We start from the raw sequence: 16996 nt of genomic DNA, 5'->3' as shown, positions 1-16996 counted from the left end.
CTGTGTCCACCCAGGCGAAAGCTAGTGGAAAGAAACTGCAGAAAGTGACGTTGAACGTCTCGCCGCGAGGAATCATCCTGTACGACAGTGCCTCAAACCAGCTCATAGAGAACATCTCCATATACAGGTGAGTCTCAGCACACCCAGGATCCTCACAGGTTGCAGTCTGTGGGAACGCAGATTGATAGATTCGATGCCAGAACCTCTTCTCTATGACACCAGTTCTGCTCAAATTAACAACAACTTTTATCAGTGGACAAGATTAGTTCCTGGTTCAAGGTGCTGTGTTCAGGCTCCAAATGATCTGAACCATTATCAGAACGGGATGTGAAATTACTGCAGACAATTGATTGGTCAGTCAGAATAGTCACACCCCCATTTCATCATGTGAAATATATACAGGGATTCCAGGATGTTTGTGAAATGAATTTATCTAGAATATATTAAATAGGGATTTATATATTATAATATATTACATGGATAAACACTGTTCAGTGGTGGCCTAGCGGTTAAGGAAGCGGCCCCGTAATCAGAAGGTTGCGGGTTCAAATCCCGATCTGCTAAAGTGCCACTGGGGTGCCACTGAGCAAAGCACCGTCCCCACACACTGCTCACCAATGGTGATGGTGCACACAGTGAAATATGGCCTCCGCATTTAACCCGTGTGTTGTGCTGCTGAGTATCACAATGACAATCACTTCACTTTCACAAAGCCTCAGGTTCAATCCTCTGTAGCAGGTAAGGAAGCAGACTCATAATCCTGAACCACTAAGGTTCCACTGAGCAAAGCACCGTCCCCACACCCTGCACCCCGGGTGCAGAGGACTTATTTTGTTGCATGCACTGTGGTCTGTGCTGCAGTGTTTCATAATGACATTTCACTTCATGTTAAGAGAGCGAACGAATACAATGTCAGAAAAAAGCTGAATGATGAAACATTCTATACTGTAAAGTAAGATGTTTTAATATAAGGTGTGTCTACTCTAATTCAGTATGTCTGCATCAGTAAGCAGTAAACAACAAACCATCCCATCCATCACTCAGAGCTCAGAGCCTGCCATATATGCGTGTCATATGTGCGTGAAGAGTAGGTCACCTGTCTGTTACATGTCTACATGATTTTATTTATTTATTTATTTATTTTACCTCTGGTGTCTTGACCTGTTTTTCTTTGCAATGCAGCGAACGCTTGGGTTTGTTTGCACCAATGCATTTTGCCTCTCCCACCCTGTTCAGTGTTCAGCTCCCATGATTATTTGTGTATTCCTGTGTATCCCTGGACGAATATGGAGGAAGGCTTAATTTTTGACTAATACATTTCTAATCCAGCCACCAGTGAATCACTCTCATACACATGCTGGACCCTTCCAAACTTTTACATTTACAGCATCAGACACCTTTATCCAGAGCGACTTACAATCAGTAGTTATAGGGACAGTCCCCCTGGAGCAATTTAGGGTTAAGTGTCTTGCTCAGGGACACAATGGTAGTAAGTGGGATTTGTACCTGGGTCTTCTGGTTCAAAGGCGAGTGTGTAACCCACTAGGCTACAACCAGCCATAACACCGTTAACACCGTTTGCACAGTCTTCCCTATCCAATTAACAATAATACAGTTGATCTAACATGATATTGTTACTCTGGTATAAGCCACATTTGGAATGCTTGAGGATTGGTGTCTTCTGGAATGTAGATGAAAATGAGGGGTCATAGGATGACTTGCTGTGTTGACCTGTCAGTCATGCCTACTGTGGGTCCTACAGTCATGCCTACTTAAATATTTACTTGTGTTCACTATGAGATGTGTTGAACATACCGGATTTAACCATTGATGTGTGGTGTGGTTTGAAAAAGTGTTTAAAATGAGGTTGAGTCGAGGATTAAAGGATTATTTGGGATAACATTGTGTGATAGTCATGTAATCTGAGGACCCAGTCATCTCTCAATCTCTCTCTCTCTCTATCCCTTCCTCCCTTATTTTCTCTATCATCAGGATATCCTACTGCACAGCAGATAAGATGCATGATAAAGTGTTTGCTTTCATTGCCCAGAGTCAAAGCAATGAGACTCTGGAATGCCACGCCTACCTGTGCACGAAGAGGAAAGTGGTGGGTAACTGTTCTCCATGCACACACACACACACACACTCTCTCTCTCTCTCTCAATCACTCGGTCACTCATGCATGTAGTCATCCAGTTTTGTACATGCATAAATAGACACATACATATACACTACACTCTGACACACACATGCACGCACACTTTGAATTTGGAGTCCCTTGTGAGGTAGTGCCCCTCCCTGCCCTTTTCCTTCCTGTCTCTAATTCTGTTGTTGCATCACTTCCTTTTTAATATGAGCAAAAGGCCATGCAAAGGTCTCATTCTTTCCATCACACGCAACACACACACACACACACACACACGTGCAACGCACATATACTCCCTACATATACTCCCTACTTTTACAAATATTTTGGTCTTTGTATCTTCATGGGGAGAGTTGATTCATAAGATATAGATATACATTTACATATAAATCTAGTTATTAGTATTAGGTTGGGCCCTGACCACACCAGTTCACACTGAGGGGATGGAGCACATCTCAAATCACTGGTGCTAAATGCAAAAAATTCCTCAGAAACCTTAACATGCCTTGTTCTTATTGGAGACCAATTTCACATGAACTGTCTTCCAGATTTTTGGTCCTTTGTCACAAACACTGACGTTTATGATGTTAATTGATATTAATGAGCGCACATTCAGTTATGGTATACACATTTTCATTTGGACACAACTCAACCAGAACAGTTTGTTAAATTAACTGTTGCCATGTGAGTTGCCCATAAATGAGCCTTTTTATTGTATGCACCTCACCATGACAACAGCATGAGTTCCAGAATAAAATAAGCAAAAATATGGAGTCTTTCTGAACTCTGACAAGCTCTTTTCTTTCTGTCTGTCTCCACCAGGCCCAGGCAGTAACTTTAACGGTGGCCCAAGCCTTCAAAGTGGCGTTTGAGTTCTGGCAGGCCTCTAAAGAAGGTATGTCTGTTGTGCTGCTCGTTTCTTCTCTCCAGGGTGAAGAACCCATCTTCCTGTTTGCAGGTTCCAGACGGTCTCATCTTCCATTGTTTTGTCTGCCAGGCGGAGTCTTTTTTTATTTATTTTTTTTAACATTTGACAGCCTCCAGTGTGTTCCTGTCTGTCAAGTTCTACACACAGAACCCGGCTCTGTGTAACGTTATCTGTATATTGAAGGATATAATTTTAGCCCAGATTCAGTCTTCTGCCATGGTGGCTCATTAGAGGCGGCAGGTTTGCATTTTCACACTGATCTGCGTGAGCAAGGCAGACGTCTGCTGACTCATGAGCTTTTGTGGTTACTCTGGAGTCGTGATTGACAGCTCTGAGTGGAGGTGGGGTACTACAGACAGGGAGATGTGTATGCTGCCTAGAGAGTGTGTGTGTGTGTGTGTGTGTGTGTAAGGGGGGACTTTGTCAGCTGTATGGAGAAATGGGAGTTGAATGTGAGAGTTGTATGAGAGAGAGATTGTGTGTAATGGTTGTGAGTATAGGAATGGGTGATAAAAACGATAACGATAATGTCACAAAATGACTTCCTTTGTTGAAGTACAACACATGGTTGATGCAACGTTGATAACTCATTCATTTCATGTTGTGTGTGTGTGTGTGTGCGAGAGTGAACAGGCATTTTCCTACAGATTGGGATGTGGGCAGATTGACAGTGGATGGTTTGCCACATCTGTGCATTTTGACCATTTCGCTGTAACGTGTTTGAAACGTGACTTGCATTGCTGACACTTTGGAAAATAATCTGCATGGCAGCACACAGTGGAGGTCGTCCTCCTGGGGCAGCAGCTTGATGGAAAATCGGTCGGGCCGGGGTGCAGAGCAGGGTTCTGTGGTCAAATGACCGTGGGTTTCATCTCGTTCTTACTTGCAATGGTGCGTTGTTGTTCTTAGACCCAGTGAGGAGCGCACTGAAAATCCACCTGTGTGTGTGTGTGTGTGTGTGTGTGTGTGTGTGTGTGTGTGTGTGTGTGTGTGGTGATGCTGCCTTCGCACGTGCAGTGTCTCTCGACAGTGCATTTTAGACAGAAGTGCTCATATGAACTAGACGAAGAGCCATGAAGTGTGGATTGAGAAATGGAGCGATTGGTATATGGCAGATATGTGTTGACTGGTCCTCCCGTTGTTCTGCAGTCCTCCGCACGCCGCCTGTTTTAAAGCAGCCTTTCATCTTTCATGGAAGGTGTGGAGACGGTTTGATTAGTGTTTTTTAAATGAGGTCAATTTCCATGCCGGAACTTTAATTTGGGGGAAGATCAAGGCTGCAGCCGTTTGTTATTCGGCTCTGTGCTTTTGGGACGCTTCTGAGCTGAAATGAACACTCATGCAAATTAGCTGCGTTACGCTTTTTTTTTTTTTTTTTTTTTACTCCTTATTTCCCTTCTCTCTTCTATCATCTTTTCAATTTCGTGTTCATCTGTCTCCACCAAACCCCCATTTCTAAACTTACATTACCTCTTCAGCTGGATGACAGGTGTGAATGAGAGCAAAATAAATATCTCCTCTAGTGCCTGGTTGTAAAGGGAGAAAAGGCTTAAGAGCTTTCGGGCTCCTCAGGGTGCACCAAGACCCCAGAGGATTGTGGGTAGGGTGGTAGGTGGTGCAGGGGCCACATTCACAGTTAGTGTGTCTCGATGCTATGCGAGGCCTTTTATCACTGACCTGAGCTCTAAGTGTTAATACGTGCAGCACTTTCAGCAATTGCTCTGTCTTGTGTGTCTTTGACTGTGTGTATGTGTGTGTGAGGGTGTCTTTCTAGGTTGTTAATATAAGTTTTTTTTTTTAATTTTTTTTTTTATAAGCTTTAATATCTTCTCTCAGGAAAACAAAAGGACTTCAGACATCTTTTGAAGTTTGTGTGCATGTTAGACTGTGTGTTGGGGGCAGGTCTGAGCTAAACCTCCATGAGAAACAGCCTTCCCCACTGCACAGTGTCAAGTCCGGCATGATGCGCAACGAGCCCAGCCTCCAGATTTTCCACACATTATCTGCAGATAGGCCAAACCAAACCCAAACAAACTGGATTAGACTAAACTCATCGGACCTCACATGCTCATCATGCACCATGATGTGGATTTGTGTAGGTGTGTGCATCAAGGAGCCATGTGAGCTGCAGTAACTCTTCTACTGAGTCAGACAACAGAAGATAAGACAAATTGTTATTGTCATTGTCACTTTTCAAGGAACAACAAAACCTAAGGTGCAGTCTACTCAGTGCGAGGCTTATAGTTAAAGACCACAATAGAAAAATAAAATAAACACTGGTTTAAGTATAAAAAAATTGCACTGCGTTTTTAGTCTATTGCACCTTTTGTGAAGATTTTGCACATTTATGGGGAACAGTTTATTGTGAGTTTAGAATCTTGTTTGCTTTTGGACAATTTTTTTTAGGCTGCCCACGCTTGCCATGTACATTAGTGTTAAAAGTGACAGAAAAGCTGCTGCTTAATTGCAATGTCTGCAGAGTAATGATAGACCAGTGGCCATATCCACATATCTGCTAAAACCAGTATACAGATTATTACCCTTATACATGTAAAGGGCATCTGTGTTGGGCTCCAAATTTCAGGAATTTATAGGGTGATTATTAGAACAAAAACTACTGTATCATAAAAATAGCATTATGAAATCTAAATAATTCATATAGCCTTACATATAGTACATATTACTGGTGGTAAAACAAAATGGTATTATGTTGTCAGCCCATTCTCCTTTAGGTGGTACATTATCAACACTGGTATCCAACTGAAACACTTAAACCAATCTGTACAAAACATCTTGTTACTGCAGAAAATAAAGGTTAACTGTGGAGCTGGCTTACTGTTAAAACTGTAAATTTTTTATTTTTTTTTTATAATTGACAATACTGAGATATTTTGTTGATATTGTCTAGGATATTGTGTGATTCCCACCCCAGAAACATTTAATATTAATTTTGTGCATGTGTTTTCAGGGCCTTGTTTCCAGCTGGGACATTTTGTTAACATGTCTTTAGAGCATAATGGTTTATGTTTAATTTTTCATGTTATGGGACAGTCGCTCACTCACACACTTTACCCTCTCTCACTGTGTGTCCATCTAGACAAAGAGAAGCGTGCAAAGTCTGGTTCAGATGGAGAGGGGGCCAGCAGCTCCCAGTCTGAGAGCTCGGCCAGCCTGGGCAGTTTAAAAGGAGGGGGTAAGTCTGATCTGCACATTAGGCTACTGCAACAATCACCCATCATTTAATTGCATTTAATTTCATCTCATGGAATTATTTTTTTCGTTTCGCCCACATTAAACACCAATAAGCCGCTACAGAACTGAATAATGTGAATTTTCTTTTTGCCAAGTGATGTGTTTGGGGAAGATGAAGCAAAGTGGAAGGACCAAACTGTAGATCAGAAAGCAGGTCTTGTAAATTCCAGGCCTCAACAGTAGGAGAACCTGCACAACATTAGGCAGGAGTTTTTAATGTATTTGCTGGTCTATTTGCCGTATATCCCCACTGATTGCCGCTGTACACGGTCAGCTAACTACAGATTATGTCCAAAAGATTACTGAGCATCAGACTCTAAATGATCACCCCCCCACTATACCCACCCAAAAGGATTTCATGTAGTCCTTCACCATATATTCTACTGTAAATTACCACCTAATTGCTGGAGAATATAGGGTCTTATTTGCTAATTGATTAAATTTAAACAATTAAATTTAGTGTGAAGTAATGGTGTTATGGTTGAAGCCCACGTGTGATTTTCAGAAATCAGTGGTGGAATGGTGTTGCGGTTGCCATGTCTGCAATTCAGGGATGATTGTGCTTACGGGGATTTGGGGAGTCGCTGGAACACCATGTTTCTGGAGATCAGTTCCGCGGCAAGCTGATTAACCCCTGCCTCTGGACATGTTTTACAAATAAGGTTTTTAAAAGCTTCCGTTGACCGGTGGGATTATTATTATAAAAACAACAGGATTTTATGTTTAACACAGCACTCTTTCCTGCACTGGTATGATTATTGTAGCGCTTTATCCGTAACTATTATTGTAGCCCTCAAATCCATAACTATGAGGCTAAATATGTCTTTAGAGGTTAGAGGATGTATTGGAGACGTGCTCCCAACCAACATGAGACTGGAAAAGTGTGTGTAATGGTATAGTGATGTCAAATATGGGCAATTTGATCCTCTTGTGTGTGTGTGTGTGTGTGTGTGTGTGTGTGTGTGTGTGTGTGTGTGAGTGAGTGAGTGAGTGTCTGCGCACATGGTGAAGTGCAGATCAGATGGCTTGTCCTCTGCTGAAAGTGGAGAGTGTGAAGGAAGAGGCGAGTTGCTTAATAAACTCCAGGACCTTTAACACTCTGGTAGCTGCTGGTGTCTGCACTTCTACACACGGCAGACGCCTCCAACACACTACCTCGTTTCTGTTGTCTTTAGACCCCACTTTCAACACTTTCACAGAGTGTCTCTGTGTGTGTGTCTCTGTGTGTGTGTGTGTGTGTGGTGAGAGATTAGTGTCTATGGTGTTTCATTACACCATTAAGAAATGACAGGTCCCAGATGGCCAGTGGGATGAGACACACTTTGCTCTCATTAAGACATTTGTGTGTGTGTGTGTGTGTGTGTGTGTGTGTGTGTGTCCAACAGTAATTAATCACTGACACATTCCTTAATCTTCCAGCTCTGTTAGAGGTGAAGCCAGAGTCACATTTACTCACTGTGTGATCTATCAGCGTTCCTGTCACCTTAATCTCAGTGCCCTCAGCCGCTGCAACTATGGACTCTGTGTATGTGTGTCCAGAGCCGTGATGGTTGTCTGTTTCTTTACTTGTTTTCATTTGTGTGTCTTCCAACAGAAGTAGCCACAGGCAACCTGCTGGACCTGGAGGAGGGCCATGCTGTTGCCATGGTGCATTCAGGCCCTGAGGCGGGGCACGCACACACACACGCCATGGAGAACAACAACACGGTCTGGGTAAGTACCGAAATCCACTCACATAAAAAGAACCTGACCTAAGAGTAAACCTGCAGGAAGTAAAGGATCTTCCCACTTCAGGTGGTTTGGAAGGGTGGTTTTAAGGGTTCCCACTCTGTAGTTTAATAATTGTGCAGGGTTTAAATTGGATCACATTGTTTAATGTTAATTTCATTTATTGCATTATCATTTCAATGAAAGTGATGCATAATTAATTGATGAAGTATAAACATGGGAGGGGCCCATATGAAAGTGAAAGGCATTATTTGTCATAAGTGATGCACAGCATTCAGCACTCACAATGAAATGTGTCCTCTGCAGTGAACCCAACACCAATTGTGAGCAGTGGGCAGCCATGAAAGGTGCCTGGGGAGCAGTGTGTAGGGACGGTTCCTTGCTCAAGGGGACCTCAGTGGCACGCATGATTGACAGCTCTCACAAGGCCAGCTTCCTTATTTCACATGAAGGCACACATGTGCACAGTTGAGGTCGCTCTTTTCCAATGTTGTATTTCTTTTTCTTACCAAAAAGAAAATAGGTTCTAGAAATGATCTGCTAATATAGTGAGGCCATTTTTATACTTTTTATTTCTCGTCAGTTGTAAGATCTTTTACATTTACAGCATTTATCAGACTCCCTTATTCAGAGCGGTTGATAGGGGGGACAGTCCCCCCCCCTGGAGACACTTTAAGTGTCTTGCTCAGGAACACAATGGTAGTAAGCAGGATTTGAACCTGGGTCTTCTGGTTCACAGGTGTGTTACCCACTAGGCTACTACCACGCCATGCGTGCCACGCACGCTTAAATTCAAGCGTGGTGAACGAACTGCCGAACACGACACATGTTGCTGTATGTAGTAAATAATACAGGGAGTGCAGAATTATTAGGCAAGTTGTATTTTTGAGGAATAATTTTATTATTGAACAACCACCATGTTCTCAATGAACCCAAAAAACTCATTAATATCAAAGCTGAATGTTTTGGAAGTAGTTTTTAGTTTGTTTTGATTTTTAGCTATTTTAGGGGGATATCTGTGTGTGCAGGTGACTATTACTGTGCATAATTATTAGGCAACTTAACAAAAAACAAATATATACCCATTTCAATTATTTATTTTTTACCAGTGAAACCAATAGTGGGCAGTGGTGGCCTAGCGGTTAAGGAAGCGGCCCCGTAATCAGAAGGTTGCCGGTTCGAATCCCGATCCGCCAAGGTACCACTGAGGTGCCACTGAGCAAAGCACCGTCCCCACACACTGCTCCCCGGGCGCCGGTCATGGCTGCCCACTGCTCACTCAGGGTGATGGGTTAAATGCAGAGGACAAATTTCACTGTGTGCACCGTGTGCTGTGCTGCTGTGTATCACATGTGACAATCACTTCACTTTCTTCTTCTTTCAATATAACATCTCCACATTCACAAATATACATTTCTGACATTCAAAAACAAAACACTCAAAAGCCTGCCATCCATGGATTCTGTCAGTGTTTTGATCAGTCAAAACCATCAACATTGCGTGCAGCAGCAACCACAGCCTCCCAGACACTGTTCAGAGAGGTGTACTGTTTTCCCTCCTTGTAAATCTCACATTTGATGATGGACCACAGGTTCTCAATGGGGTTCAGATCAGGTGAACAAGGAGGCCATGTCATTAGCTTTTCTTCTTTTATACCCTTTCTTGCCAGCCACGCTGTGGAGTACATCCTTTCTTGAAGGATGCAGACTTCTTCCTGTACCACTGCTTGAAGAAGGTGTTTTCCAGAAACTGGCAGTAGGACTGGGAGTTGAGCTTGACTCCATCCTCAACCCGAAAAGGCCCCACAAGCTCATCTTTGATGATACCAGCCCAAACCAGTACTCCACCTCCACCTTGTTGGACTGGAGCTCTCTGCCCTTTACCAATCCAGCCACGGGCCCATCCATCTGGCCCATCAAGACTCACTCTCATTTCATCAGTCCATAAAACCTTAGAAAAATCAGTCTAGAGATATTTCTTGGCCCAGTCTTGATGTTTCAGCTTGTGTGCATTGTTCAGTGGTGGTCGTATTTCAGCCTTTCTTACCTTGGCCATGTCTCTGAGTATTGCACACCTTGTGCTTTTGGGCACTCCAGTGATGTTGCAGCTCTGAAATATGGCCAAACTGGTGGCAAGTGGCATCTTGGCAGCTGCACGCTTGACTTTTCTCAGTTCATGGGCAGTTATTTTGTGCCTTGGTTTTTCCACACGCTTCTTGCGACCCTGTTGACTATTTTGAATGAAACGCTTGGTTGTTCGATGATCACGCTTCAGAAGCTTTGCCATTTTAAGAGTGCTGCATCCCTCTGCAAGATATCTCACTATTTATGACATTTCTGAGCCTGTCAAGTCCTTCTTTTGACCCATTTTGCCAAAGGAAAGGAAGTTGCCTAATAATTATGCACACCTGATATAGGGTGTTGATGCCATTAGACCACACCCCTTCTCATTACAGAGATGCACATCACCTAATATGCTTAATTGGTAGTAGGCTTTCGAGCCTATACAGCTTGGAGTAAGACAACATGTATGAAGAGGATGATGTGGACAAAATACTAATTTGCCTAATAATTCTGCACTCCCTGTATAGTAAACAAGGGAGACTTGGATATTTTTATATTTATAATCATGCAGTCATCCTGTACTAGTGGCATGATATCCTACTCACATCCTCTGCTTCCTAATGGGAACACGGTTCTTTGACATTCACAAGTCCGCTGACCTAGAACATTTTTGGAAGCAGCGACCGTTTCTGAGGAGGCTGATTAAGGCTGGAACAATGTGGAACCATTATCTGATTGGACAAGAGAGACCGCCCCCTCCACCCCTCCCTCCCTCCCTCCCTCCCACCCAGCTCCAGCTTAGTGGACCTCAGGGTCAGGTTAGGTAAACACTGGCGGTGGGGATGTGTTTGTGTGTGGTGTTATTAATGATCCATAATTGGTAGATTTAGTATTCCCATTACTTCAGGAGGAGGTAATTGTGCCTGCCCCTGACATTTAGATAAGAGCTGCTGAAATGTCAGCAGGTTTTGTAGACAATGCCACGCCGATCGAGTCTCAGATAACTGTGTGTGTGAGGTGAGCGATAAACACACTCAAGGTATCGCCGTGTGTTACCTTCAAAGTCTTAAATCACAGTTAAACAAGTTGTGAAACGGAGTCAAAAATTATAAAAACTATGAGAAATATGTATCGTGTGGCAGGGATATTTACTTGCTAACCAGCTAGTAACAGACAACCAATAGTGAGTTACTGAATCTTTAAGGACAAGTGAAAGTTGTTTGTCATTGTGATACACAGCAAACACACACACACACACACATCACACTTAGTGAGCTGTGTTCAGCCATGAAAGGGGCCCGTGGAGCAGTGTGTGCTATGATCTGTTGCATTACGTTACGTTACATTTTGGTGAAATACCGCCTCCTGTTTGATGGAATCTGCAAGTGTGTGGCAAAATGCAATCTACATTTCTATGCAATCTTTCTGAATTCATTTTTATTATTATTAAATCTATCATTATTTTAGATTTTTAAATTTGCTTGTCCTTCATCTGTGCCCATTTGAACCTGGTGTTATCTCATTCTGGCCCAGTCTGTCTGCTGTCCTCCTGCTTTAAGTCTTCTGTGTCTCTTTGTGTTTGCCAGGAGCTTGAAGATGGTCTGGATGAAGCTTTCTCGAGGTCAGTGGTTTCCTCTTTTTAAGCCGCTTCCCCACCCTAAATCTCAGTTCTCCTTCGTCCCACCCAAAATCTTTAGCTCCCTGTCCTGATTCCAACAAGCTGACATCTCTAATCAGCGTTGGGCGTTGCTAGCGTACATTTACAAGAGTAAAAATCTCACTTTCCGGTTGTAACCAGCTCCGCCACAAAATCCAACCTCTGGTGTAGTCTGTATGCTCCGGGTCATTACACCATGTGCCACATAACTGTCCTCGTACAGCGTGCTTGCCAGCCACGGCAGGAAGAGGAGAAGTTCAAGCACTTGGTCACAGGACCTCTGTTAGAGTTTGAAGTCCAGAGTTTTAGCCCCTGTCTCTAACCCTCCAGCAGGAAGGGAGGGGCTGAGGAGAGGCTGCCCTACGGGAATACATTCCACAGTTCTTAAGGCCACACCTCCCTGGTCGTTTTCTGGTGTCGTCCTCCGCTTCTTTTCCATTTAAAAAAAAAAAAAAAGAGAGAGAGAGAAGAGTCGCCCTGTGTATGTAGTTCTCTACTGACATTTCTGCATATTTCACCCTGGTAAACAAGGTAAACATGTAATTTATTCATTAAAGCTTCAAGTGGAAGGCTGTTCTGATTGGCCCACAGAAGATTATGGGGGTATAGAGTTCTTAAAGATTTACAAGGCTCCCTACAAGAGGGATTTGGGAGCATATGGCAACTGTTTTTATTGATCTTTCATTAAAGATGAAGACAACTTTTTATTTTTTTTCTTCTGCATGGAACTGTAGCTGAAGTCGTGTGCGAAAGAGGCTCAGAAGGGAAGAGCTGTTGCCATGGTGCAGCTCTGAATCCAGTGGAGGCAGATCTGTACATCAGACACCTCAGTGGTGCTGTTCACCCGACTCAACTCTGCACATGGATAAATTCGCCGTTTCCCGTTACAGTGTATAACCGTGACAAAGGAATTAACAACAAAAAGTCTAAATGGGAGGTTTTCATTGGACAACATCATTAACAATTAAATACACACTTAGAAGTATATTTTTATGTAAATTATTTTATTGTTTATGCGTAATGACATTATAAGTAAGAACCATAGACACTTCATTTTTATTTTACAGTTACTATACATTATTAATGCCATAATGTGCAATCTATGCAGCTGATTCTTATTGATGCATTAAAATAAACATGAGTGGTTTATTTTTATATGCCCTCTTGTTAAAGCTGTTAAATACAAGAGGATCAGAGAAACTTCCCTCACTTAAGAAACTAAGTTTGCTTGAGTGAGGGGGAAAAAAAATCAATTCGGCAAAAGATGAAAGGCAAGTGAGGGGTTTTAAATAAATACAAGTATATAAATTCACTTGAATGAAACTGTGCTACAGGGGGGAGTAAATAGGCAGTTAGGCTGGGGAAAAAACAGACATCCTGAGGGAGGGGAGAGAATAGAGACGGAGAGAAATAATGAAAGGCAGAGAAAGCGTGGCGTCTCAGAGGGACTGAGGCGCTCCGCTGTGGTGAGGTGAGGTGGGTGTTTGAGGGTCTCAGCCCTGTTATCATCTGATTATTTGTCTGCCCACTGTTGCTATTCCAGACTGTTAATTGGGCCGTACTGATTATAGGGATCATTGGGCAGGACCGGGTGAACAGCACCACTGAGGTGTCTGATGTACTGGCTTTTATGGCTGGCAGCCGTCCTGCTAACTGGGGAATTAGAAAGCGAGGGCTCGATTAAAACGCGGCTCCATCTCTGAACTTCACTTTGTATTGAAAATGTGAGCCACTTACAATTGTCCAAAAACACAATTAATCTGTAGCTGTGGGGGTCTGGATAGTCCAGACTGCTACTAATTTCAGTGTAGGCTTCTGACGGCCCGCGTTCACTGTGGAGCTTGTATTAATCATGCCTGATTTGTGGTGACCAGCACTACCCAAACACTCTGACCTTTTATACAGACAGTCTAACACAACCTCCAACCTGGTCAAGTAATGGTCAAATAATGGCACATTTATCAATTTTCTTAATATTATTTCTGTTTTGTCTTTGTAGAAATTATATCAGTCCAATTTCTAAAGGTTAAACACACACACACACACACACACACACACACACACACACACACACACACACACACACACACACACACACATTTTGCAACTGGATTCTCTAACGGCCATAGAACCCATGTAACAGTGAAGCACTTTTATTTATTTATTTTTATTCACTAGGCACTACCCTTTAAAGGCTAATTTGGGCGTAGATTTGGGTTCTGAATTTGAAAACCAGCCCATGTGCTTGTTAAATCTGTATGGATGTGTACTGGTGCCATCTAGTGACTGCAAATGGAAGTGCTTTTTATTTGTAAGTTTAGTCATGTGTTAATTCAGGATTAAACTTCTGTTTTCATGTGAATAAATAAATGCTTTGGATTTTTTTTTTTTTTTTTGCTTGTATGCTCCCTTCCTAACATGCCTTTCTTTCATTGCTATCCTGTAGCCGAAGTTTGGATAGCTTTGACTCTTCTACAGGTAAAGAAGTAACAGATGTAGTTCTGTCTAGTTCTCCACCCTCAATTAAATCCACCCCACCTGACATCATTATCCTCATAATCATCATCATTATCATCATCATCATCCTAGGCCCTCAGCTGTGTAGTGTAGTATAGTGACGTGGCGGTGGCATGGCTCCCCTGCCTCTTTTAAAGGTAATAGACTGGAGTTTGGGAACAGGTGACAGTTTAGATTGAGCTATAGTCACAGTCATGCACTGTGTCAGGGTTCTCGGTCACATTGTCATCATCTTCGTCTTTTGTGTGATTTTTATTTTATTTTTTTTTTTGTCCCAATCACATCAGCAAATCGTTTGCTTTTAATACTGGTGCTGATCTGCGTGTGAGTGAACTGGAGACTGAAGTGAAATACAGATTCTGAGTTTGTAAACTGGTGCTAAGCTCAGTGCTACACTACACATCATCCAGAATGATGAAGTAGCAGCAGGAGAGCTGTCCATCAAGCTGTCCATTTTCTATTAATAAAATTCTGTTTACTAAAAGCACAATTAAAGATGGTAATTACACACCAGCTACAAGGGTGATTAGTTTGTCTTCTTCAAAATACGCATAACTAAAATATGTGTTATAGTAATAGTAAAAAAAAGTGACCTTTCACACAGGCAGAGAAGTCCACAGTGAAACTGCTGAATATGAATTTTGTTATGTGTGCAACAAAATTGTAGAAATTTAGTAATTTAATTTAAAGACTGGTGATGCACACAATGGCAATCATTCTCATTTGCTTCTCTTTCCAGACTCGCTGAGTCTCGTACTAACCCCCAGGTCTTGGACATTGGGGTAAACCCTCAGGACTTCAACACTGAAGAGTGCCTGTCACCTGGCAACTGGGACAAAGCAGAAGCTGAGGAGACCTTTGGCTTCTGAGACTGTCAATGGGCAGAAGGGAGACGGGTGGAGGCAGCGGGTACAGGGGGTAGTCGCTGACGAGAAACCGGAGAAGATCGGAGGCTTGTTGGATTTCCGCGAAGGTTGAACCACAGGTTCCTGGTGCTTCAGGCTCCTGAAACCAAGATGGCGATGAGATCAGACCCATCCACTGCTTCCAAAGTTCTGACCAAAGCAAAATAAATGTTCATACGTTTCCCTTTAGCGTCTTATTTTTAAAAAATATATATTATTGTCATTGTTGTCCTCTTTTTTTTATTTTTTATTTTATTATTTACCCTTGTATGTGTAATTTGTTTACATATGTGTATATATACAGGCATGGCATAAAATGTATTATAATTGATCCGTTTTGTAGTTTTCTGGGTTAAGGTAAATTTGAGAAGTTTCATCCCTGTATTTAATGCTCAAACCGTGATCTGAATTCGAAGGTTGGAGTTTGGGCTGGTGTCTCGGTTACGGATGCACTAGAGATGCCGCCACAGAAGCTGAATCCCTCCTCTCCGGTAGCTACGTACCCTGGAAAATACTGACCAGTTTATACTAAAGAAGACTTATTTTTTCTACAACAAAAAGGTATTTTTGCACTCTCCCTCCCTTCCCTGCCCAGAGTCTTTACAAAGCACATGGTGTCGTGTCAGGGAAGTACAGTTTTTCTAGATCCTAGGCTTTCCCACGTTTTTCTGCACAATCCTGCTAACGCTCATCCCCTACAGGAGCGCCCCAGTGACAAAGTTAGCCTTCGCATGATGAGGCCATTACTGCCATGGGTAAAGAATCAGACGTTATACATGAATTTTGGAAGTGTGAGATGTTCCTTCCACCCCAAATCATAAGCGCGGCATTAACCCAGAGAAGCCGAGCCACGTTACTTTTTATGTATTTCTGTTCTATGTGCTGGACTATTTATTCATGCTTTTGCGGAGGGAGTGCGAGGTACTTAGCGATTCATACAATATTCATAAGACGTATTCATAACGTTCATTTAACCTAATATAACATCTAACTTCTCCTCGTAATTGCATTCCTGGTGTCTGAGGGAAGATTTTTTTTTTTTTTTTTTTAAATCATCATCAGTGTTCTGTTTCGAGAGGCATTTCTGTTACATTCTGCTGTTCATTTAAAAACCCTGTTGCTCCCTCTAAATTGAATAAATTATAAACCAGTGTGAGCCTCGTGTTTCATTGCAAATTCAGGGAGTGAGTGAGTGCTTTTTGAGGGACAAGACATTGAGAAGATCATCCTGAAATTCCTATGAATTGTCTACAGGGCCTGAAAAGAGCCTGCCTGAATAGGAAAGTTGATCTACAGTTTCTAGAACCTTGAATTAAAAGCTCTGGGCTTGTTTGTGTGGAATTTAGCCTGGGTACTCCGGTTTCCTCCACTCATTCAGCAACCATGCGCTCTAGGTGTATTGGCAACCCTTCATTGGTTGAATTTCCTGAAGTGAATTTTAATGAGCTATCAGATTGGTATAAACCTTTGCCAGATTTTTACATTACGGCATTTTATATACTGACCCTGTAACTACCCCTGGAGACACTCAGGTTTAAGTGTCTTACTCAGGGACACAGTGGTATTAGGTGGGGTCTGACCCTGGGTCTTCTGGTTCGTAGGCGGGTGTGTTACCCAGCACGACGCTACCACCAATTTGAAAGGTTTGTAGGCCTTAGGCCATCACTGTTCAGGTAGGAGTTGGCAGGGGAAGCTCTCTGCTTACTGCTGTGGGTCTGTAATGAAACAGGGTTGGTGATCCAGTAGCTCAGCAGAAGTGATTTCATGGGGGGTACGCTCTGTTCTGGACGTTTTCTCTGA

General features: G+C 42.6%; 1 protein-coding gene across 3 annotated transcripts in view; it reads left to right on the top strand.

Moving 5' to 3' along the window:
* The window catches only part of ldlrap1b (low density lipoprotein receptor adaptor protein 1b), a 33625-nt gene extending 17273 nt beyond the window's left edge, over positions 1 to 16352 (top strand). Inside the window, exons 3-10 of one of the 3 annotated variants that reach the window (XM_028993123.1) lie at positions 15 to 127; positions 1993 to 2107; positions 2969 to 3041; positions 6172 to 6267; positions 7921 to 8039; positions 11704 to 11738; positions 14221 to 14252; positions 15031 to 16352. In XM_028993123.1, the coding sequence (XP_028848956.1) occupies positions 15 to 127; positions 1993 to 2107; positions 2969 to 3041; positions 6172 to 6267; positions 7921 to 8039; positions 11704 to 11738; positions 14221 to 14252; positions 15031 to 15077 (630 nt within the window). In that variant the 3' untranslated portion in view covers positions 15078 to 16352. The other 2 variants (XM_028993120.1, XM_028993110.1) reach the window with 2 other exon arrangements.
* Positions 16353 to 16996: the final 644 nt, after the last annotated feature.

The sequence above is a fragment of the Denticeps clupeoides genome, chromosome 1, assembly GCF_900700375.1.
Source record: "Denticeps clupeoides chromosome 1, fDenClu1.1, whole genome shotgun sequence".
Taxonomy (NCBI): domain Eukaryota; kingdom Metazoa; phylum Chordata; class Actinopteri; order Clupeiformes; family Denticipitidae; genus Denticeps; species Denticeps clupeoides.
This window is presented reverse-complemented; position numbering and strand designations above follow the sequence as displayed.